At 37.6% G+C, this 26,265-nt stretch overlaps 1 protein-coding gene across 1 annotated transcript; it reads right to left on the bottom strand.

Moving 5' to 3' along the window:
- Positions 1–647: 647 nt before the first annotated feature.
- On the bottom strand, positions 648–26,265 carry STK17A (serine/threonine kinase 17a). The gene is made up of 7 exons (XM_075728242.1): positions 26,075–26,265; positions 17,691–17,903; positions 10,522–10,666; positions 3,663–3,789; positions 2,884–2,932; positions 2,585–2,764; positions 648–1,763 (listed from the first exon to the last, which is right to left on the bottom strand). The coding sequence occupies exons 1-7, from the start codon at positions 26,263–26,265 to the stop codon at positions 1,430–1,432; spliced, it is 1,239 nt and encodes a 412-aa protein (XP_075584357.1). The 3' UTR covers positions 648–1,429.

Raw genomic sequence — 26,265 nt, 5'->3', positions numbered from 1 at the left:
TGCAATATAATAGTACTAAACTTCAATTACATAAAAATTAACTTTGGAACAGCATCAATATGAAAGATTTCTTAGAAAACTAGGACTCAGTCCAAGACCCTCAGACCTGTACATTGCAAAAACCAGTCAATTTTGATGCCCAGTTGGTCCCAGGTTTGTCCTCTGAGGGACCATGTCCACTGAGAACTATGACCCATCCATACAGCTCCCTAATCCCTCTCTGCCCCATCATACACATGCTGTTTTTCCAAGTGTCTAAGGGAGAATGATTGGGAAGCATGAGGTACGAGTTGTGCTTCATTGTTGCAGAAGCGGTATCTTCTTCCTCATCTGATAGCTATATCGAACAAGGTTACGCAATTTAGCCTAAGGATGCTTCTTTCTTCCTTAAAGCAGCGGTTAGAGGAACAGAAAGAAGGCAGCAATGACCTCATGCTCCCAGTAAAACCCCAGCTGGCTTCTGGGGGAGGTGGAATCGAGGGCTGATTTATCATTAGTTGGACAAACTGTGTGATCTAACATGGTGAAGTCAGTGGAGAGAACTTCAGTAACTTCAGTAGAGCTACATCAGCCCCTCTGTCATTCCTTTTTCCACTCACCAACAGTGTGCAGTCACACTGTGCTGGATTCTATTAGCACATCTCACCCAACACAGGAGGGGACAGGAGTGATCTCTTCTGGCTCTCAAGAGTGACTAACTTAAGCAAATTCTTCACCCTCTGGAGGTGGGGATTTTACTGTGCTCCCAAAGTGGGATTTTACTGTGCTCCCAAATAAAGAAGTATCACCACTGTGATCTGGAATCATTCCCTGATACAGAGTTCTTTACCTGTGGGACATGTGCATCTCTTCCTAGAGAAGCGCAGCTCACTGTTTGGCTATATGCTAGATGAGTCTGGGTCTTTGACTTGATGCAAACAAAGAAATATATACACAGTATAACTTTGAAATCTGTACGTCAAACCAGTTGATCAAATTTTGCTCTCATACAATTTTTAGATCAGTAGATAGTTCCACTGAAGTCAGGAGTGCTAAAACATGTTTGTGGAAAACCCAGCATTATATTTGCATTAAATGCCAAAACATACCCTAAAATACTCCTCTTGACATCTGTCACTGAAACACTTCCAATGTCAACTTCTCCAGAACACTGGAACAATTAACAAAAACTGCTATCAAGCAACAAAAAAAAAACAGAAATAAAAATTACAAACAAAACCAAGCTTTTTATCTTTGTCAAATTCCTGTCAGCCATTTGAAATCTTATCTGTTCCATGAAATCAAAAACTTGGCACATTTTCCTTGGATGCCATTTATCAACATTTTCTTTTATCTAGAACATTTATTGCATATCAGAAATTCGCTTGGCTATGTTTTTGTTTAGTAGAAAACACTGTCTTCCAGTTATAGCTATGAAGCTCCACACAGTTCAGTAAATGAATTCTCCTGGTATTTCTTGCAGTAATGGTTCCTCAAATTTAAATCGTTTGGAAATGGCTTTCTGCTCAGTTACTTTTTCTTTTTCTGACTGCCTACATTGTCCCAGCGTATATGAAGCCACTACAATTAGTTCTTCTGTCACTATTGATTCTTCCTCTTCAGTCTTCTCAGCATCAACTGATTTTTCAGACACAGAATCTGCATCTTTCTGGGTGACATCACTGGTCTCCCCTCCTGTACTCTTATTCCAGGCCCTGCAAGCAGGATTATCACTTTGTTCTAACCATGGATGTTGAAGACATTCTTCAGCAGTTGCCCGGTCCCTGCAGAGTGAGGAAAGTGTTAAAATAAATGTCCAAATGAATTTGAAATTCAGTACCTTGCAGAAGAGATCCATACAAATTATTCCAAGGATATGACTGTATTAAAGACTGACTGATAGAACTTAAAAAAAAAGTGCTGATAGCAGCTACCTTTTACCAAAAAGGACAACAGCAGCCCAAGGAGGTGAACTGCTAACATTTAAAATAACAGAGTTCATAGGTCCTTAAATACCACAGTTTATGCTCCCATGTTGCCAATCAACTTTCGAAGTTTATACAGTTGTTTTTTTTTTTAATATAGGACACATTCTTAAAGTATTCCTACAGACAAGCAGTAGGCAATTTCAGTAGTTGACATGCCCCATGAAGAACTGGTGAAGTTCCACAGAAAACACCTCTTCTATTTTGAGACCTGGAATTTCCAGTTTGCTGCCCATTGAGAAAAGCATACTAGTGAACCAGAAAAGAGTATGGTACTCTACCAACTCATCAAGAATAAAAGGCTCAAAGCACAGTTCATTTTAAAGACATCAGCAAGGTACCTGTAAAGAAAGTCAGTATACTCTACCACATGCTACAATTCATATATAGTTTTCTGAAAGGAATTTGAGTTTTAATTACTAACACTTGGACACATTCAGAATATGCAAGTTTGGAGGGAAATGGAAGACTTCCTTTCATATACATGAAAAGTAATAGCACAATGAAATATGAATAATCAAAGTTCCCTTATACTTTAAAAATGAAAATGCCAGCACTTGCTACATTTAAAATAAATCCAGTCAGACATTTTAGCATATACAATTGTGTATTTTACTTACTCAGGTTTCTTAACCAGCAGAGTTTTGATGAAATCCACGGCAGACTCTGATATGAGGTCAAAGTCTTCTCCAGAGTAACTTACGTTCATTTGAGATATATTTAAGAATGTTTCTTGTTTATCATCCCCTAAGAAAGGTGATATCCCTGTTAGCATAACATATGCCAGTACTCCAATGCTCCTAAAGTAAAAGTAAAAAACAGAAAAGCAGCTTTTTAGGTTGGGGTTTTTTTTTTGGGTTTGGTTTTTTTTGTTTTGTTTTTAAAAATCCCATTCCAGTAAAGTATTTGTTCAGCTTACCACATGTCGGTTGCTGTACTGATCGGGTCATAACTCAGAATTTCAGGAGCTAGTCAGAGGAAAAAAAAGTTCTATTTTTTTGCCATATGCAGACATTACATTGTAGTTATACAGTGCAATAATGGGTATGTGGTAAAACTTAATAAGCCATTTGAAGCATGATAGTCTTTTGAGACAGATATTGCTATTCAAGTTATTTAAGTGATTACTGTCATTCACTGGTTTTAAGTAGAACAAATTGTTTTCCTTCTGTTGTCTTCTTCAGAAGCCAGGCCAGTCTCTTTCCCAATTAAAGGAAGCTGTATACAAATTTCTTATGGAAAAAATGAGAAATATCCAACATTCCATATTCCAGCACTGAAACCCATACCCATAAAGATATATTGTACAACTTAAAGATATTTTCAAGGCCTGGAATGATTTGCTTTTGAAAAAATGAAATGGATACAAACCTCCAGAAGCTACAATATTACATTCAGAGACTGGACATGTAATTCTGAACTTTTAATCCAATACTTGTTATCGCTACTGGCAAGAACCATCTGAAGTGTGTACTCATCTTCAACACAAGCACACAATTATCACTCATTAGACTGGCAAAGCTGACCAGTTCTAGCTTTTATAGCAGTACCACATCCAAGTAATAATCTGATCTTTCAGCACAGTAACTATGCAGCCAGCCTGACATTCACCAAATTGAGGTAGTTTCTCTTTTCACTCCCCCAAAGCCTGGACAGTCCCCTCCTCAGGGCTGCATCACTCATATAGTAACAACTTACCTACATATTCTGGAGTTCCCATAATTTCTCTTAGTTCCTCACTGCTCTTCATTATTCTGGAAAGGCCAAAATCTACTATCTTAATGTCTCCCAGAGGAGACTTGCTGGTTAGTAGAATATTTTGGGGCTGAAAAACAAAAGAAGGAGACTTTCAGGATCACCCAGATCTAATGTCTATGACACCATATAGCATATTGATCTAAAATAATTATATTTTAGATCATGAGTAGCAATAATGCATTCCATAACAAGCATGATACCTAGGATCATTTATTTATTTATTTGTAAACCCCTCCAAGGTGAACTTGAAGAGACACGTAGGTTAAAAAGAATGGCAGGATTTTCTGTTTATAGCTGAGAATCAGACTTCTATTTTTATTAGCTTAGAACACATACAAAATACATGCCAGTAGCTATCATTTAATAATAGCATAAAAATACCTCCATATTTGTATCTTTAGTCCTTCATATCACCTTCTTAACTCCCCTTTCCTCCTTGCTTCCTTCCAAAAGCCGGTGTAAAATACCTCCTGGTGAAGGGTGTCCAAAAACACCCAATCATTTTAAAAGACCTGAACACATAAAACTATTTTGACTACACCTGTTTAAAGAAAGTCTGTTGCAACCGACCTCAATCTTGTTCAAAGTACAAACAATTGAATTACAGAATACTAACTGAAGAACAGTTTAAAAAAAATACAGCAGCCTGAAAAACAGGTTTTTAAGAGCATCACCTTTGGATAAACTTGTTTGCTCTGACGTCACTAGATCTTGGCTGTCATCCTTCAAAGCAACTTTGTGGTCATTAAGAAGTTCCTTACCGTCTACTTTGACTGCTAGCTCAGTTTAAAGAAAAACAAATCTGAAAACTAACTTTAGACAACAGGTCTTAGAGATTTTTTTTTTTTTTAACTGAAGCATATCCTTGCCAAAAAAAGGTGTGACCCTCCCTGCCCCCAGGCCAATGATCACATTGGGTTCTAACATTAACTTCTCCAAATGGTAATACTGAGAGTTGACACTACATTCATGCCTCTGGTGAGCACAAGTTCCGTGACAGTGAAGAAGCCTTTATTTACTGAGAACCTGGATCATCTTGCATTGGGGTGGTTGAAAAGGGAGGAGGGCAAAAGAGCAAGAACATCGCGGCAACCACCGACTGATAATCCAACCGGAATAACACCAACATTTATACTTTTTCCCTAATCACTGAGCCGTTCTCTCATCATCCCCTAGTCAATCATGAAGGCATGCTTTCATGTCAACAGCCTTGCTTTTGAACACAGAAATAAAGCTTTGCAAGAACATTTTAAAAACCTTGGGTCAGTTCTCCTTGCTGCAAGACCTAAAGATAGGCAAATTCTTTCATTCCTGCAAAGTTAAACCATGGTATTTCAAACTAACTTCATGATGTTGTCAATCTATTTTCTGTTTGTAAATCTATGTATTAAGAACAGCTTATTTTTTCTTTTTTTGCTTACAAACTGGGATCTGGTGGATATACAAAGACTTTTGGAGCTGCGCATTACCATATGCTTTATAGTTCACATTTGTTATTCTGTATTTGTATTAGAAAAGCAAACACTCAAAAATGCTGACCATGCCTCCCTAATTAGCCTCTCAGATGTTCTTCCCAGTGAGAGATGTACTTACTTTCTGAAGAGGCAAACAGAAAGCATGAGAAAAGCATTTGTTCTCTATATTTAAACGAGGAAAAGTTTTTAATGGAAATGTTTTGTGAAACCCTTAAGCCCTGTGTTGTAATATTTTAGTAGATAATGTAGTTGCCAGAAGTCTTTATTGTCTTTTTTTAAAACACAATCTTATTCAAAACACACCTATGCAGAAAAAACCCCGTCTACAGTACAAATTGAGTCATAAACCTAAAATCAATTAATAATAAAATATCAGTCGTTCTCATCTTTTAAGGAATCATTATGGGGTTCAAGTGAAGTGACAGGCTAAACACAAGCATGAAAACCTTAAAGAAGCTGTAGCTTTGAACTTACCATATTTTTCGGCTCGACACAACTACTCTAAATCTTTAAGAAAAGGAAGATAATTTTCCTGCATCTGTAAAGCTGTTTCTCTCTTGTTTTTCCACTGATATAATACATCTAGGTTTGCCTAATGCTGATTAGCCCACAAAGGCAAGAGAGATGCAGGCCAGAGGCTCTCCTGGTAGCCGTTCTAAAAAGAGCCTTTCACTCTTACCATCAAGCAGTAATGAAATGTCTAAAGAAAACCGTCAAATGGCAACATTTAAAAACCTCCCCCTCTACTGCAGTGAGGCTTAAAGGTTCCAGCTTAGATCCTCTTATGTTGTGCACTGAAGAAAAATATAAAAAGAAAAAAATCCTGCCTAAATGGACAATCTGAATGGATGTACTTTACTACAAGATTGGTATGTGCACAGAAACCACATGATGTGGCCACGTGAGCCTAGCCCAACATCACGTTAGCATGGCCAGAAACAGGTACCTTTGGCAAGATTATAAAAACAAGAAAAAAGTTGTATTTTGCGAGGCATACTGTCAGCAATCAGAAACTCGGGCTTTAGGAATTTGAGATGTTGGTTATACCTGTATCATCATGTTAGAGCAATAGCAGTGAAAAACATCATTTGCCAATGAAAATATTAACCAGCCTTACATTTTTCACTTAAATTGGGCTAAACTACTGTCACATAAAAAGAGCATAGCTTTCTTGACACTATGAACTTCAGTGCAAAGTCCAAAGTAAGGCAACATATACAAAGATCTGTTCTCATCTAGAAACTTATTCTGCAAATCACATGAGTAGTTTGTAGTAAGTGTACTTAGTGAAATGGGACACTCTTCAACCCTACATTGCCAGCAGGTTTTGGAATCTTGTAAACTGACTACATAACGGCAAAATCTGTATATTGCAAATTTGCCATTATTCCAGAAGTTTCTGTGATCCTTTGGCCCTAATATTTCTTGTATCCTTAGTTGGTTTCAAGAAGAATATGACTAAGGACGCAAAATAAAGGTCATGTTTTTAAACTAATCAATGCCACACCTTAACCTGCAATATTAAGTTAGGTATCTAATTTTATGATACTGTAAAAAAAGAAAAATCAGATCCCTAGAAGACAAGACAAGAATTATCCAAGGAATAATGGGCAGAAACGGGAAAAAACAGACAGCTGGGATAGCCCAGCTACATTGTGTGTAAAGATACTAAAGTAGGCTGATAAGTTTGCCCTAAAAAAAAAAAGTTAAAGGACCCCCATATCTTTAAGCAGTTGAAAAGTAAGAGCAGAATTTGCTTGGGGGTGGGGTTGTTTTGGTGCATGTGTACAAGTGGAAAAAATGCAACAGTCACTAAAAGACTGAACATATTAGACTGGCATCACGCTTTATTCCCCAAAATAAGCAATGCAAGTCTCAAATTAAGAAATAAGGCTATAATCTACAGGTTCTGTAGAACCTGGCTACTCTATGCCTGCCTATTAATAAACAGCTTTGCTCTAATTGCTATAAAGGTTTTAACTCCAGATTAAACTGTTCTTTTGCTTTGAAAAATTATTTTAAATTTTAACTCTTTTCTTAGTTTCCTGGGTGTTCCTTTAGACAAGGAATACTCCACTTCTATTAATACCACACTTCTGTGTAATAAACATTCCACCTTAATCCACCTGGATTGGTGGGTTGAGAAAATTAATCTGTAACGTTCTTGTAACAGGCCACTTTTGTCATTGCATTAGTTTGCTTTCTGAATATTGGTGTAAAATGACACGCATAACAATTTCAAACAATGATTTTGCTAGTTGTCCTCACTGTACACAAAATCTCGAAAACAAAACAGAAGGAGGGGAAAAGTTGTCTGTTGGATAGCCAGAGTAATATATACTGTAGGAGAGCACTGCTTGGAGCAGTCATTCTCCCAGGGCTATGTAAGGCTCTTTACTTATCTCCACTGTATAACAGAGGCAGCTAGTCCTTCCTCAGCCCTGCACTGTTTTAAATTCTCTTCCATTCCCAACTACTTTAAGCTTTTACCAAACACCAAGATCAAGTCAAACAGCAAATGAAAACACAGAGACAGGAGTCTTCCCTTACTCTGCAGCTTTTATGCACCATTAAGAGGAGATGAAAGACTCGTGACTACAATCTATGCACACCCTGCAAATTAAACAGCATCAACACAATACTGTCAAGTGATACTTAATTTGCATTCAGTAGCATTATATTTGCTCTTTCTCCAAGTCACAACTGGATTACATGGCTTGTTTTTAATAGCAAAATCCGATCATTTTTCAACCATCTTTCAGGAGAGCCATCTTTTGGAAAGAAATGATCAGGTGGCAACCCTGCTAAGCTACATCAAAATACTCCATTTGCTCTGCAGTGTTTAGTCTCGTAGGAAAAATCTTGCATCTGTTAAGGGGGCGGACAAAAGCTAAAGCAAGCTAGCTGTCAGAGTCATGGATCTGGTTAATTAGATTTATAATACAAAACTACAACAGCAAGCTGACAATCACATACTGACAACCATTTTGACTTAAATTCTTCTGGGCACAGAGCCTGACTTTTTTGAAGGTGCAAAATAGGAACATTGGATGGACCTTTCCAAAGGTATTTGTACCAGACAAACGAAAGGGAAACCTTTAGAGACCCAAATGTGAAGCTAATAGCACAAGGAAAACATTTTAGCAAGTATTTGTAAACTTTGAGATTGGCGAACACCTTGCCTGCCAGCAGTACACTTTGCACAAGTCTTCCAACTGTTTCCCCCCAAAACTAAGTATTTAGTAAATTCCATGGTGCTGTAAGCCACTAGGTAAAGCAGCATGAGCCATATTATACAACAGAAGATGGTTTGAGGCCAGTGGGTTAATAAACATGCAGCCAAAACCATCACCCAACTTCAATTTTTGAGTTCCTTGAAAAATGGGCCTTTTTTTGAAGTCTTGCAAGGCATGTGGGTCAATCAATCTTCACAAGTCACCATTTTTAATCTTACAGTTTCAATCATCCTTATTTGCCAATATTCTGAAGAATTTCCTAAACCTTATTTTGCAGAAGACCAATAGTCTCATATATCATGAAAGTAATCATACTGTAATTAGGACTCCTATTAAGATCCAATTTTCAAAAACACATTGCACACTGCAGTAACATCTAAACATATTAAACTCAAACACTAGATAATGTGCTCTGCTAATTAAGTTTTATAAGCCAGCAAAGCAATGATGGATCTTTCACTGAGACAGGAGATGCTCAATTTTGTAACATAAGTTTTCTGATCAGTTGGAAAGAGTTTTTAAGTAAGCTTTTTCTGAACTTTGAAAAAGCTACCTGTCTGCAAGCTGTAATCATCATCCCAGTCTACTTTTGCCACTGAGAAAAGTACTGTAGTCAAAGCACAACACATTTCTGATTACAGATACCCAGCTGATAGTGCTCAGGAACACCACAGCTTTAACTACGAACATATATGAATACATATTGTCCACAAAATACATGTGTTAATTTTACACACTTTGCTTCAAGAAAATTCAATGGAAATATTTTTGGCCAACCATAGTAGAGACACTGAGTATCTCATGTAAGCATACTGGAACTTAAGGAATTCTAACTGCTCATTTTTAGGCCTTCTGAGCACTTACTCTCACATCACTGGCTAAAAATTATTTTAGTACAATTATTAATATTCTATATGTATGACTAAATCAATGGGCTACAGAAAGTTTTAAAGGATTCCAGCAATAATTTGAATAAATGTTTGGGAAACCAGGCAGGTGAGGTATTTGTGTGCAAATATTACTCATCTGCTTTAACTGATGAATGGCGTGTGATGTGCTAGGTTATAGATTAAGTATGTACAGCTTGATACTGGAATCTACTGGTAGCTTTGCACTACTGCCAAAATACAACTGAGAGTAAGTAAGGATCTCAGCAACAGAATGGAAGAAACATGTAGTGACTTACTACATACTTAGTAAATATGGGAATTGGACATGTAAAAAAGAATTCAAAAATTTTAATGCAAGATACTTTTTATACTGCCTTACTGAGTAATAATAAAGTAGTTCAACCTCAACATGAGATCAAATTGCATCTTCCATGAGTGTATGGATGGAAGCTCAAGAAAATTAATTGCAGCTTGCTGCCAATGGGAGATGATAGTTTTCTGGATCCCTGTTTGAACTCCCTTCTTAACCATAAGCAATACTCTGGATTTCATATATGGCAACTGTACTTTTCTCTCTCTAAGGTCAAAACTATTTTTCAGTAAGAAAAAAATATTTACTCCAGTAAATCATGATAATTGATATACCAATAGGATGTTGGCCAACTGTTTGGCAGTAAATGACATTTTACAGTAATTTAAAAAATACTGAAGTGTTATAAATATATTTAACACATCAATATAGTGTTTACCAGTCCTGTATGAACACTTCATTCTGAAACATTACACTTTATACTACCAGTGTCTCTGCCATCCTTCTGCTTCATTAAAACTCAAGTCAATACAAAACAAACCTACTTTTCAATGGCCATGTAATACCCAGACAGTTTCACTGCACTTTAAAAAATGAGTCAGGTCTTACCCAAAGTACTCATTTGCAATTTAAGGTGCAACACAAATCCACTTTTCAATTCATTGCATTTCACTTAATCAAATGAAGTTTATATTTGACATAATCATAGAAACTCCCCAAATGGCTTGCAACCCTAGTGCCTACTGCATCCCCAAGGTTGAATTTTATTGTTCGAGGAATAACTAGATAAAAACTGTGTTAATTACAAATTAACATTAGTATGACATATGACCAGTAAGGAAGTCAGCAGGTAAGAAATTAATGAGAAAAATACAGTAACAATCTTACCTTTAAGTCAAGATGAACCACATTATTTCTGTGCAAGAATGAAACTCCTTCTAAGATCTGCCTCATAAGTCGTTTAACATCTTTTTCCTTAAATGCTTCCTCTCTTTCAGCCACACACTGGTCAAAGATTTCACCTCCAGCAGCACTATGGAACAATATGAATTTTATTATTTCAAAGACTAAGTTGTAGCTCCCATTTTGGTCTCCTCACACTATTTTATTTAGTGTAAGCAAGATCAGCAGGTGGTAGCATCCAATAGTGATATTTTTAATTATTAAACATTTGGCAAGCTTTTACAGCCTAGGAAGACTTCTCTGCAGTCTGGCAGCGTTGGAGAGAAGCAAGGATCTTAGCCATTTAGGTTAGAGAATATGAATACTTCAGAAATTTTGGGGACTATTTTGGAAACACTACTGACTATGCTGTAAGATGAGTGCCACATTTGTTTAAGGGCAGTGTTTACATAAAAGATGTGCCTTTTGCCATTCCAGTGAAACTACATGGAAATTTGGCCAAGGTAAGCCTTTGTAAGCACAAAGCAAAACAGCTCCACCCCCAATCCTCCACTAAACTCTTTGCACATACTCAATTGACTAAATGTAAAGTTTATAATTGAATTGTTTGTGAAGTCTCTAGTATACAGGGATGCATTAAGTTTCTAAATAACTTTCATCTGAAAATACTTTTGAAAATTTTAACTCTCAGCTTGCTTCCATATCATCTGTTTATGTATGGTTAAATAAATAACAAAGTAACAAAAAACCCAGTAACTACAGAGGAATGAATGTTTTTAAAGTACGCTGAAGCCACATGTAGTACCATCTCTGTATAGCAGCAACTCTGGAGAACTAAAATTGTTTTACAACATAACCATGTAGCATCAAAGGTAAAATAAGCAGAGCAGACACTCCATCTTAAAACAAGAATGGGCATAAGAATGGGTCCATTTTGCATATGGATTGTTGAATTACTACTTAGCAATGTATAAATGGAATCAACACATACATGCTTTGTTCTGCATGAAATTCTATAATCAACCCCTAGTTAAAGATGGTGAAACCCCTGAGGACAGTATCTTCTCCAGTTACCCCAAACTGTGACACGCCAAACCTGACTTTGCACAAGCGTTAATCTTTATTGATGCATAGCCATCTATTTTGCTTTTGCTTGCTCTTTTCTAATAAATTATATTACCTAGGCAATCCAGAAGACAGAGAGGCATATTCAACAAGGATGTAACAGCAAATCAGAGTTCTATGGAAGTGGTGCATTTGGATTGTGTACGCCCAGAAAAAGAACACCAATATACTCAATTTTTCATGTTGTCATGCTATAGTCCTACTACCTTAAAATGCCTCATGGTTTATAAAAACTCTTTGCCTTCCCAGATGTTCTCATTACTGTTATTTAAAATTCTCCATGTGGATTTTCTTACAAACAAAAAGAATCTAAAAGACGGTTATGTCAACTTTTTCTAAAGAGTTTGTATCTCTGTTCTATATGCTGGCATACTGGTACAGAAGTACAATTTGATTTATTAAACTAACATTTTCTTTTTAAAAAAGAAAAGTCTATTAAATAATTATTTTTCTTCATCCTGTATCAAAGATGACAGAACTCAAGAATAAAATGAGTTTTCATCAAAGGAGTATTAATACTTAATTCCTTTAGAAAAATTGCATATGCCTTACACTCTATCACATCTTTCTTTGGCATATTTTTATTTAATTCAAGGAAAAAGTAATATTTCAGCTTTGAACAGGATTCAGGTATTAATTACATTTTAAAAATTGACACTGGATAGTGTATTCTAATATTTTAAAACAAATTCTTTTAAAAAGCAACACAAATTTGATCTTCAAGATGGGGACAGAAAAATGTCTACAGTAATCAAAAAACTTTCTACTTTAAGAATGACATAATATGTTACTTGGAAGAATAATTTAATTCCTTGTAGCAGTAAATTATAATGCACATATAGTGATAAGATCTACTACCAAAATTACTGACGTGTTTTACAGCAAAAACCCTGGGATTTTGCTGATATAGCTCTGCCACTTACAATAAGCAAAACAGTACTTCTGCTATTTAATTCTACGTGAAATAGGATTTATACCCTAAAATTGCTGTTGTCAACCAGGGATCACACTTCATTTTTAATAGACCCAGCTGAAAAATTAGCAATGGGGAGGGCCATATAAAGCCCTGTTTGCTATATATCTATTTGGTAGACACCTGTTACAATTAAGTCACACTAATAAACAAATTAGCATTGAAGTAGGCACCAAGCTAAAAATGTAAGCTACCTAGAATTTTAATAATACACTTAAAGAACTTCAAGTTAAATGTGTTAAAAGTCAAGGCAATGAAAGTGGAAGCACACAATGTCCCATCACTGAAATCAAGAGGCTGCACTACCATATGACAGGAGAAAACCCTCGATCCAGGAAACTTTTTTTTAAAAAAAGGTATTTAAGTACCTCCCAGTACTTCTGAAGATGCCTAGGTTCATCAGCATTTTTAAGAGCAAGACAAGCAAATACAGCCCTTACACATACACACCCACTTCATGACTTATGAAACAGCCATTCTCAGCTACCATAGACAAATATACTTAGCTTTACAAAGAAGTTTCACACGGAAAGGTGGTTTCACATGCCATGTTTAATTTTTCCAATCAACTTTGCTATTTAGGATGCAGATAGAACAACTTCTTCCAGACAATTCACTCTATCCAAAAATTACCATATTCAAACAAGTAACTAGCAACCCTTTACAAGAACACGGGGAAATTTGTTACTGCAAGACTGTTTCATGTATTGTTGCTGGGGAGTGACCTTAATTGATTCCCTTAAGCAAAACAGTCAGATAGCTGTGAGCCAACCTAGTCACAAGTGGTTGGAAGTACAATGTCAAAATTAACTTCAAAATGATTCTCCTGCACATCTATGCCAAATTTTGCCAAGTAACTCAGTTGTTTTGTATTCCCTAGCTAGAGTTCGGCGGGGGGGGGAATTCAAAACCCAGAAGGGATTAAAATACCTGCTAGGGAAGTACTATGGGTATGTCATTAGTATGATTTCTGTATACATGCAGACCAGGAGTTCCCCAGTGTTTATAACATTTACCCATTTTTCCTCCGAGAACACATCTTCCACTAAGCTGTAGCTTTTCTAATAGTCATTATGAAATAACAACTTTGCAAACCACTAGGCACCCCCACCCACCTCCACAGAAAATGTTCCTAGGGGATAAAAGCAAAGAATTGTCCTTAGGACAAGAAAGTCTTTAGGAAAACAAGCCATCTTAATCTGAAAAAAATTGGATAAGGAAATATTTAAGAGCACAACATTTTGAAATCCAGTGTTACTTAGAATACATTATTTTTCTAGTACACACTCCCTTAGCTCGTTGTATGAAAAAATGCAAGACATACGAATTCTTACCAAACTTAAAAGCTACCAGAATTCTTTAAGCTATTTGTTTATGAAAGTACTGTTGTGCTATTAACTTTGCTATAGTTTCAAGTGAAATCCAACTGCTCTTCTTCAATGAAAAGCATGCTAACATTTCATTACTGCTTATGAGCTTAAATGACACAGAAGTTCAGTTGGAAGTCTGGAGCATTAATCTTGGTTACAATTATGTTGACTTTAAATTCAGCAGAGACTGCTTATCTTCTTTAAACGTATGTTAACAATGCACTGTATGGAATTCAGCATCCTACTTCTTTCAAGTGCACTTACAATACACTACCACAGTCATTTAGCATATCATTAGAAAAAGATTGAACAAATCTATTTCAGTGCATCTGAAAAAACTAAACATTCCCCCAGCTTTAATGGATCAGACATTAAAATAGTCTTCTGAAAGACTCAGAAGTACAAATCCTCAGAGTATAGATATGTAGATAACAAATTCCTAGAATACACTTAATTTCAAATGCCGAGTGAGACCATATACAGTCTGCAAGGGCCAAAAATTTACTTCCTGAATCTTGTGCTCTGTCAAATGCCCTTCTTGAAAGGGTTATCTTTGGAAGATAAATGGAAACTCATCTGCTTTCTGTACACAGAGCTTATATTAGAAGAAGATCACACCAAGGTGGTTGTAACACTATCAGCAAAGTTCACATTCACTACTGTTGACACTCATACCCCCCTTTCCTTGGCTAGGCATACTATTAGGTAGTAAGCAAGCAAGTGAATTTACCGAGGATTTTTCCAGTGTAAGGCTACTGTAACATACCAATGTCCCCAAAGACTGAGAAAACTGTAAATCCATATCTGATGAGAGGACATATGGGAAGAGAAGCATCCAAATGCATTAAGTTGTAGATACTGTTCTTTTAAGTTCTTGGTTCTCAGACAAATGCAACTTTTTTTTTTTTTTTGCCTTAACCTTTCTGATCAGGCAGTCCAAGAACTGAATGAAACACAAACAAAAGGTCACTAACACCATTTGAGAAGTTGTCCCCTAAAACTTTCTGAAGAGCTCCTGTCTTGATTTGAGACTGCCATCTAGAACAACTTTGTTAATTCCTCTTATAGACAAGATGCAAGCATTGGAACAACACAGTTATTTCTGATTACAGTGGTTTTGCTACATGTTCTGTCTGTTGAATCCCATGCCAAATGAATTGTTTCCTGCCAGCAGACTCCTACTTTAACCAGTCACACCTCCAGTAAGTAGGACAATAAGTAACATCCAAGACAATATAAGTAGTAACATTATCCAGGTCCAAATAACTATAGGTGAAAAAACCACTTCATCCAGTACATCAAATAAACCCTGACCATGTCTTCAAGATGATAAAAACAACTTTCTTTTTTAAAGTAACCATAACAAAAGTCTACTATATCTACATAAGACCCTGGCAGGTAATTACTCAGTTCAGAAGCTCTTCACAGAAAAACACTTAACAGCTTAGATTTTGAAGTTACACATCCAGGTTTCTTTAATATCCGACCCACTATCTATCCCTTCCATAGATGTGTAAACATATGGTGAGGAACACATAAAAAATGCCAGTTCTTAAGCATCAGATGCTCTGTTGCTCTCTTTCAAAAGAAATTGGAAAAAGTCATGTATAGAAACACAACTGACCCACAGATGAATTCCAGGCTTTACATACTACCCCTTCAGACTTACTTACCCCCTCAACTCCTACTTAAATCCTCTGTTTGAAGTCTCATGCCAACAAAGAAAAGTCAGAAACTGTTGTCAGGGTGGATGCAGACAGCCACCAGTTTGCTATCCTACAGCTGAAGCCAACACTGTAATGCCTCATTGCTTCCCATTGTTCCGAACTTAATATTAACAGTTAGTGGCCAATTTTAAGTTTGTTTTCAGTCAAAAACGGATACTGCTTGAAAGACAACACTCCATGTGACATTAGTATTTCTCTTCATGAAGGCAAAGGTCTAGTTGCCCCCCTCCCCTTATGACAGATTCAACATCAAGACAAGAAACTTTAAAACTTTATCTGCTGAAGTTAGTGGCCAACAATTAAGTATTTGTTTTTCCGCCTTCCCAAGATAAAGATCTGCCACACAGACTATCAAGCTTAATAGAAACTGGAATGCCCCAGAGAAGCTTGCAGTCTAGATAAGTTCTTTAATCCTCTGCATACAGAATGTCAGAAATTTGTAACATTCATACCCGTTTTGTTGCAACACGTCTCTGGAACATGCTGACATTAAAGAAGCATGCAGACAGAGTTGCTGAAGTCAGGGAAAGACTGTTTTTGTAATTTACAACTCTAACGCACAGCTATTTATCTGAAACAAGGTATGACTGATGCATATAAAAAAAATAATGTTGCTAATTACTGAACAGCCTGGTGACTACTGAACAACCTAGTTAATACCTTGGATTAAAAATGTTTTGCAGTTGTAAGAGAACTGAGTTCTAAGAGAAAACTAGAAATTTTGCATTAAAATTATCACAAACCCCATTGCTTATATCAAGTTTTGGTTTCTATCACTCGTGTTATATCCCTGTGGGATCCAGAAATTTAGACTGTATTCTAGTTAGATCTGTGCTGCTAGTGATTAAAGCATATGAGTCTTCAATAACAGCAATTAAAACTCTAGAAGCTCTGTCACACTTTTGCATTGTAACAGATACTTGAATATTTCATAAATCATGAATTCCATAAGGGCACAGTGAAGCTGAAAAAATGTATTCTAGAAGGAAGTTTGTCTTAGCAGACATGGTCTCATTCCATTTTACTGAACTTTAAAGATACAGTTTCTTTTGACTTCTAAACAAGATCAGATTGGGACACAAGATTTCTCACCATTCATTTCTGTTATGAAGGAAGAAAAGAACTGTACAAACTAGATTTATCTTAGCAGATGGGTTAAGTTACTTCTGAACTATCAAGCCTCACTGTTCCTCTCCTAATTATTTAAAATCCATAGAGCTTGAACAGGAACAGAGTTCAATAGCAACAAACATTTAGCTGCCTCTTGGAACCTAGACATCAAATATCTAAGCCACTGGAGTATTAGATGAACAGTCACAACAGCTGCAAAAGCTCCCGTCTGGACAAACTCAAGGGGGGTTAACAACACACAGACAAATGTAGAGTCACAAGTTAAATGTCATTTCAAAGAAACTATCCTAGATCTGAATCCTCTTTCACTTTTCCTTCCCCCAAAAGATAATGATTTAGAGAGCTTTTCATTGTAGATCATAGGGGGTTTTGATAGTTTCTTTGTAACAATGACATTGCTTTCAATACCTTTTTCGTAACTGGTAAAAAAACCCCAACAGATTTCAGCCCATCTTTGTCACTGTCAAGGAAATAAACTTCAGTTTTTGAACAGATACTCATTGCTTCTTTCCTCCTCCTCTTTTACAAGCAGGGAGTGTACACAGTTCATATTTCACTAAAGAGTTTTTTTAACTACACAAATTATAGTTCAGCTTTGAAAGATACTACATAATTGGAAAAGTTTATTATAATCTGCAGTAGTTACAAGACTGCACATAACTTCTTGTAATACTGATTTTCTTAGTAATTCTTTTTGAACTCAAGCAAGTGTAACAAGCAAGCAATAAAATCTTTTCACATTATTCATATTGACACACAGTATTTTTACATGACTAGTTTTAAGCAAATACTGCAGAAGGTTATTCAGGAATTATTACCAGTACTTACTATTCCAGGACTAAAATCATCTCTGTTGCAGTTTCATAAACTTCATGCAAGTTAATGACCCAAAGGTTGCATTGTGCCAGCTCAAGGACTGCAATTTCATGGATTATTTCCATCCGACAGTCTTGGCCCTTTCTTCTTTTTCTCATGAATTTTGCTGCAAACTCTCTTTCACTGTCTTTCTGGATACACTTCTTCACTACTGCAAATTTTCCTCTGAAATGAAAGAAGAATTTTAAGTTAAAATTAAGTCCCTTAGTGACAACATTAGTATGGCCCTTACAGATTAACATTACAGGAAACTTGAACTAAATCACTATTAATGAATACATTTAAAATATGTTCTAAATTTAGAAGGATACCTTGCTGAGCAATAATCTCTACACTTAAGTCAGGAACATCACAAGCCAGAATGTAATTTAACCTCCATTAAAAATAAGGGCTTAAAAACCCCTATCAATTCAAGGAACATGGATTTCAAAAATACAGAATAAACAAGCTGTGCTAGTTTGCAAGATTAAGGTATCCTCAAACCTTTCATTAAAAAAGCTGGCAGAAACCAAAGCGTACAGGCAATTTACGCTCTCTGTGACTACGTAACAATAACCTAGGTAATTGTCCAGCTATTCTTTTCTAAAGTATCCCACCATATTCAAGGCAGCAGCAACCAGCACTCTTACTGAGTAACTGCTCAAAATTGTGCTCCATTTGCCATGCAATATCCAGACTCTGCTCTGCATTTTCAAAGATGGCACTTTGTATTTTCACCATAGTATGTCTCAAATGATAACAGCCAGAATTTTTTGCTGTTTAACAGTTCTCAAAATCCCTTATTCTTAGTCTCACTGTATAAGTAAGGAACATGGATCATTTAAAAAAAATTAAGCAGCTCAGCCAACATCAAGCTTTCTAACAACATTTTTGCGACAATGATAATGCAAATACAACCACACACTGAGCAGAACTGAACACAGTGCTTAACCCACATTAATGAGCATCATTTCTGACAAAACATACAACTGGTAAGTTACACCAAGCCAGCAGGCTAGCTAAAACCACACTGCAGCACTTACATCAGAAGACTTTCCCCACAGTATTTTGGACCGAAGTGTCTGCTCTGAACTTCCTTGCAATAGAGTCCCATGCCACCTGCTCCACTCTGTTCCATTCATACAGTACGGATTTTTAGCCTGAAAAGGTCTATTAATATCTGTCATCTAATGCAGCGATGAATTCTCATACTTTGAAGTATAGCAATCTTTTTTTAGTTCTTATCATACAGGTATAATATTCATGAAAACAATCTTTTTTATTTATATGTAAAATTTTTCTTACAAAGCTGCAGGAATAGCTTGGGAAATCTTTATTTAGGTTCTTCTTATTTAAGTTCTTGACTTGTTGTAGGGTTGCTGAAACCAAAATAAGAGTCCTCATCTGGTTTGGAATACAATTACATGGGTTTTGCCTCTCCTACCTCCAAGCTGAAGTTCACAGAATTAACTAATTCAGCTCATGTCAAAGTTTTCACTCTCACAGCTCCTAACCTATTGCCACACTTACATTTCCATGAAATGTAACTGCTAAAAGAACTTGCGGTCAGCTTACTTTTAATAGGCATTTGTTTCAAAATTATCCAGTCTAAATGAATTAAGTCAAATAAGCACCCGCAAAGCGGGTATTTGCTAGGCAATCTCACTAAAATAATCTGACTTCTAACCACTGATACAGCCACAGTTATTCCTCTAGGAGTAGTATTTTGCATAAGCACATATTATCTACAGCACAATAGGTATTAAGACTAGATCAGAGCACAGCCCAGATGGCTGTAAAGGTAGACAAACAATAAGAATATGCTTTCAATGCCTTGAATCCAGTTTTTTGGGGAGAAAGTTCTTAATTACTAATATATATGTTAAGACAAATTTTGCTTTGCAAATGCATGAAAATAATTATACGATTGTAGCACTAGGAAGGTGTGGTCAAAAGATCACTATAAAATGAGTTAATCGCTATAGAGTTACCACAGACCACCACAGGAGGAACAGACACGTAAAACCTCAAATAAAGCCTAACAACCTGCTAGGTGCCTGGTACACATCTATCAAAAACCATGCTGGAAGAAATAACAAATGTGTATAATAGAGAGCACTCATCAGGAAACATAGGAATGCACTAATGATGCTCCTGATCCCAAAAATACTGCAAGGACACTGTTTCTTTTAGGTAGATTTCCAGGAAGTTTGTGACATTAGTGTTGAAACTACAAGTATAAACATCCCTCCAGTATTGCAATCTAACCACAACTGAGAGCAACCTTCCTTATGTAGCCAGTGGAAAGGATTTTAAGTTATTCCAAATGAAGACATGCATCTGTATGAGTCATGTACAATATAAATCTATGCACTTATCCAAAGTGTTAAAATTCTTGCTGAAGTTTTTAGCACCAAAAAAAAAACCAGCACAGGAAAAAAAAAAAATAGCGACTATGCTGATAAGAAAAAACCCAACAGACAACTCAAGAGACTAACAGATAAGCCGTTTAACAGCAAGTTATTTTAATACCTGGTAGATGCTAAGCCTTTGTACCAAAAACCTAGACCCCTGGGTTCAGCCTTGTCTATTTTTCTTAAACAGTCTCTGAATGCACAGTTTTCTTCTGGTTGAATGTCACTGTAGTGCAGAGTCAAAAGCTTTTAATTCTTGTGCCAGTGAAGGACCTAGAGAAAGTAGTTTAGAAAAGTTTGAAATCTCTGTAGTACAGCTTTCAAGAAGCACAGTGTTGTCTTGCATTACATACAAAATCTATCTGGAAGCAAGTTAATTAGCCTAATGAGTACCAATGTTGCCAATTCATCACACATAGTCACTATGGAAATAAGACAGCACTCAGGGGCCAGGAAGAAACAGCAAGAGCCACCACTGTGTGTGGCCACACATGTCCTGTTTAGCTGAGCTGGCCAGAAGCCTGATAGGTCATGTAATTAAAAGGACAGGTTACACGGGAGTTCAGCTGGCTGACAAATACTAGTTCTTAGTTGTTTAAGACCAAGAATTCTTCCCGGATTCTTTATGGACATACCTACAATTAGAGCTATTATAACTACAGTCTGCAGAACTCATCTTTTCTTAATACAATCCCAAGAAAGATCAATCTTGACAAACCTGATGTTTATAGCTAAGAGAACTAATTACTGTGCAGCAACCTACATTCATGCCTGAGACAATTTCAGAGCTAAGATCCAAAGATACCGTCCACAGTATGGTTAAACCAAAAGATAAAAGAATTTCTTTTTGGTAGAGACAGAATGGTAGATAAAGACAGATATAAACAAGCTTTCCCATAAAGTACACATTCCATGAAGCTTCATCTTTGCTTTTCTTAAAACCCTGCTTTTCAGAACTCCTTATTAAAAAAAAAAAATCTATTAAATAGTGAAAATAGTATCAGGTCAGAGCATTGCTAGTTCAGCTATATTGAGAAGAGCTGGCAGTGAGAACATTGCATCGAAGAACAATTTTGAGAGGAAACAATGTGCATTTCCAAAGTTAAAAACTGACTACCAGTCATCCAACCACAAACAAAAATGCTTTGAAGGGAGATATGAATAGAAAACTAGAAGTAGTTCTCAGTCCTCACAAGAGTCTCATTCAAGAATTATGATTTAAGATAAATCATATCTGATTACAAAGTAGCTCAATGTCATCTTTTCAGACTGCCAACAGAATTAGCGTTGTTTCATCTGGCATACATTATGGCTTAAAGCAAAAACCTCAACTCACAAGTCAAATGTCAGATCAGATAAGCAGGAACGTTTATGTCACACCAGTTAATTTTGGTGGTCATAGGCTCAGAACAGAGAACTAAGCTTACTTTAATAATTATTTTTAAAGTGACCTATAAACCCCTGTCACTGTTACAAATGCAGGAATAAGAGCAATTCCTGTGAAGGTATTTGCTTTTTCTAAAGTGCAGAAAACTTTTCTGAGATCCACAAAACTATATACAATTTGTTAAGTAACTCATATCAAACAATTTTTCTAAAGTGTGGGTTTTTTCCCCTAAAATTTTTTATTTCCAAACAGCAAGGTATGTGGATTCCATGATGTTCATGAATAATTTACTCACATAAATTTGTTCTCAAAAGGTAGAACCAACTACTTGCAACTCTTCATTTTCACCTCTTTTCCACTTTCACTTAGTTCCACAACTGTTTCACCCTAGCCGTGCCACTGCAGAGAGCAGCTGAGGACAGAAGTGTGATAGTATATACATTCTTACTGACACACAAAATTGTACAAGAGTCACGTACCACTAAGATGCACATTACTGAAAGCTACCTGAGAATAAGCAAGTTCATGCCGGGGTGGGGGGGGGGGGGGGGGGGGCGGGGAGGAATTCAAGACATGGGTTATCTGCACATGAAACTACAGCCAGGTCACTAGTCAGAAATAAAGAATATTTCCTTATTCTGTTCACGCTCCTCAGATGATTAAAATACTTGTTATTCTTAGCTCTGGGTGGAGAATGAGCTTGTCTGCTTTAACAAAAAACTGGGAGTGAGGAGAATCAACTGAATTGCACTTGACTTACATTTACATGTATGCACTGCATACATTTCGCTAGCAGAAGACTGCTTATTTTAGAGCAATCATTTAAGGTGACTTACCTTCAAGTGAGAAGAAAGCAAGGCCAGTCACTTATGCTTTACTCCAACCCAGCCCTAGCAACAGGAGTATTATTTTCTGTACACAAATGATGATTCCCAATATGTACATAGCTTGTTTTATGTTAAAAAAAAAGTGCAATACTCCATTGGTGAGCTGAAGAATTCACTAAGAGTCTAGTAATATTTTGTATGCAATTAGTTAGGAGTTTTTTGTTGAGGAAAAAGAGCAAAGCAACTAAATACAATTACACTAGACTCTTTAAAGAAGCTCTAGGTAATACAAAATATATTGTTCCCCATTTTACAGTACAATTATGGCTTAAGCACAGATGGTTAGGGGAAGAAGAGTTAAGCAATTGGTGTCTTGTCCTCAGCAAAGGTTACACTACTTCAAAGTAATCTAACTCAAGGTAGCGCCATCTGAAAACACACCTGAGTGAGTTCACGAGAAGTAGCACCCTTAAAACATCCATCAGAGGTAAGTTTGATTTTAAACATCACACATACAAAGACTTGTGTGAGACCATACTGATTTTGAGAGAGTAAAACGAATAAGGCTGTGAAGACTAGCCCAAAATTTCATTTATTAAAACATTTCATTAAAAACCCTGCCATTTCCATGTGATCTTCAGCAACTTAAAATAATTTCCTTTCCAGAATAGCCATTATAACCAAGTTTTTGGTATTTTTCCTAAGTTAACCTGGTTTTCCTAGCAGCTGTATTTCAATAGACTTGCAAATACCTGTTCAGCTACTGAATGAGGCAGCAGCCTTTTGAAGCACATAATCTTTGCATTCTCAAAGCATTTTTTTTCCCCGTGAGCGGAACTAATGAAGCCTGATTTCCTATGGCTTTGCTCCCAAGTCCCTCCAGTGACATTGTGACCAGGTTCCTCCCAGGCTCATCTATGACTTTCAGCAATATTTCCCCAGGACTTTCACCTGTAACATGCCACCAGGGGCCAGCAGCCCCACTACCTCCCTTCCCTGCGTTGCTAGAACTACACCACCTCAACATTTTCCCATATTCCTTCCTCCACACATAGGTGACAAGGGAACAGAGAACAGAGGCCCCAAGTGCCATGGTAAGTTCAACATATTTGTGTTGACTGAGTCGATCGGGGGCCAAAGAGCACACAAACCTGCTGAGTTCATACAGCAGCCTTACTCTCAGCAACAGTGCTAAATCTGCTTTCTTTTCTCTCCCTGCTGTCAGTTTTAAACTCAATTTATACAAATATTGTTGTTGTCAAAACCTCTATCTAAAGTTCAGCTTTTAAATTGTTTCCCTCATGCTGGGAAGTAGGATGGATGAATACAGAGTGTATAAACATTTTTCATTAGCAAATTCAGCTACCAACTTAGAATTAAAATAGACTGTTGTGTGCACAAGGACTGCTTTTCATCTGAGACAGAAACCTGTCATACCTGGGTGCTAATTTGACCAAGTCCTTTGTAAAGATAAACTCTACCCATAAGTACAGACTTACACACTTTATGAACAGATGAAAGTGAAACAATTTCTGCTAAGTATACATTATCCATAAAATTACAGACAGTTATGAGTGGCAGAGAGACTTTCCATTTACCACCTATGCTTTATCACAATGAGTTACCAAAAAATTGTTTTTAATGGCTGAAGTATCCACTTTTTTTAATCAAAATGTAGTAAAAAAAGCATTCAACATTGTTGAATAAAAACCCAAGCACACACATTCAAATGCATAGGTTTCTATATTCTAAGAGAGAAGACAGTGAAAACATTTGTGAAGTTGAGGAGACAAAAAGGTAGTCTGAACCAAATTATGTGCAACTGTTGCACATAATTTGACAAACACTTAGAACTCATTTTAACATAACTATAAGTGCAAAATCACAACCTTCATGCAAAGGTCATCTTTAAATGTAGTTCTGGTCAAAAATTACTCCATACAAAAAGCCATGCTGAGATTTACTTGTTTAAACTGCAGACTAAGATTTGCTGTAGTGCTTAATTCTTGTTCATAGTGTAACATTAATCGTTTCAGTTGTACTTTTGTGTGCCAAAAGGAAGCTTCATCTAGCCTGTTTTCCGATTACGCCAATAAATATCACCCAGCTCTAAGAGAAGCTCTCACTCCATGGCACAACTGCAAAATATTTTCTGAAAAGTCATCTGATCTTCAAGTAAAAAACCCAGAGCAGCAGTGATACCAAGACATCCTGTGCTACACTGTTCCTACATCTTCTTGACTGTTGCTTAGAGTTTAGGCTGTTTCATAGCCTACACTTACCTTCAGTTTCCAGCCTCTGGACATTGTGGTCACATCATGCTAAAAAAGCTTTCTCACTTTATGGGATGTTTCTCCCACCTGCTTCCCATGTGAATGCTTTAGGCCGCTATGCTTAAACAGGTATTCTTCTATTAGTACATCAGAGTTACTAAGTGAGCATTAAGCTGACACCTAGACAACCTAAAAGTTTGTTAGAGGTACTTACAGCAGCTACGTTTGCTTTGAAACTCCTCTTTCCTCTTCAGCTCCAAAGGGATTGTTTTTGTATGAACTGAGCTACCCAGCTAGCATAACTTGCAAAAGAATATACGTTAAGGAATGTATCTTGCCGTGTATCCTGTGGTATTTCATCTAATCTTTTTTATCTGAATACTCTTTAGCTAAAAGCACATGTGACTGTGAGTAAGAATACCCTCATTCTTTTCATAAGTGACAATTTCAGACAAAAATATTGGTTTAGTGGTGCTGAAATTCCATATATATAGTTCCTGAGATGCAAAAACCTTTTAAAATGAGACTTTCTGCCTCAAACCTTGCTTGCTATCAGTCAGGTGTTGAAATTATACAGTGATTAAACCTTACATGTGGAGTCGCTTTCAAAACCAAGTTTTTTAACCAGCCTTTTAATTCTTTGAAAAGTTTCACCATTAGATTATTCTCAAGCATATGCTACCACAAACTAGTCTCCTCTAGACTTGTTTTTCCTCATGTCACAAGTTACAAAGCTCAAGGAAAAAAAAAAAAACAAACAACAAAAAAACCGGGCAGGTTTCCCATCTCCAATGGAAATCTAGAGCAATACTCTCTGCTCCACACCGGCTCCCAAGGAAGAGCGCAGTATCTTCCCAGCCAGCTTCACAGGGCTGAGGATGACTTCTTCGCTAGAAGGAGGGACAACCAGCCGCGGCCAGCAGCTGGGGTACAGCGGCGCTAACAGCTGCCTCCCAGCACCCCTTCCAGCCAAGCCAAACACTGCCCGGCCAGTGCCATGGGCACGTCCTCGGAGCTGAGCCACGGCAGGGCGAGGCCAGCAAAGGATGCCACTAAAGGCGGCTCTAGCTCTGACAGGGCAGTGGTCCCCTTCGCTCCCCGCTCCCACCATCATCTACTTCTCCTCAAACGGGGCAGCAGAGGAAGGGGCAGCAGGCGAAAACGCCTGGTACCTGCCTGCCTGCCGGCAGCGCGCTGAGGCGGGCAGCGAGAGAGGAGACGCAGAGCAGCGCGAAGGCACCGATACCCCCCGAGCCGCCCCGGCCGCCGAGCGGCAGGCTCCGCCACGGGCACATGCCCTGCGCTCGGCGCTTCGGGCGAGTCGAGCCGGCGGGGTGGCCGGGGGGGACCCGGGACGACTCCTCCCTCCGCCACCTCCGCGGGAACACTCGCAGCCCGGGGACGGGGCGGCAGCGCCAGCCGCCCCCCGCCCTTACGCCTCCCGCAGCGCGCTCACCTGCCGAGCTCCTTGCCGGGGATGAGGCTGTACCGCTCCTGGAAGGGCTCGGTGCGGATGGGCGTGCGGATCTCCGTCAGGAAGCCGCCTCGCCGCCGGCCTCGGCCGGGAGCGGGCTGAGGTGGCAGCGGCGGTGGCGGCGGCCGGTCATCGCGGCAGCGGCTGGGTGGCGGCTTCTCCTCGGGGCTCAT

This window comes from Pelecanus crispus, chromosome 2, assembly GCF_030463565.1.
Source record: "Pelecanus crispus isolate bPelCri1 chromosome 2, bPelCri1.pri, whole genome shotgun sequence".
Lineage (NCBI taxonomy): Eukaryota > Metazoa > Chordata > Aves > Pelecaniformes > Pelecanidae > Pelecanus > Pelecanus crispus.
The sequence above is the reverse complement of the archived record's forward strand: the minus strand, read 5'-3'. Positions and strand labels throughout refer to the sequence as shown.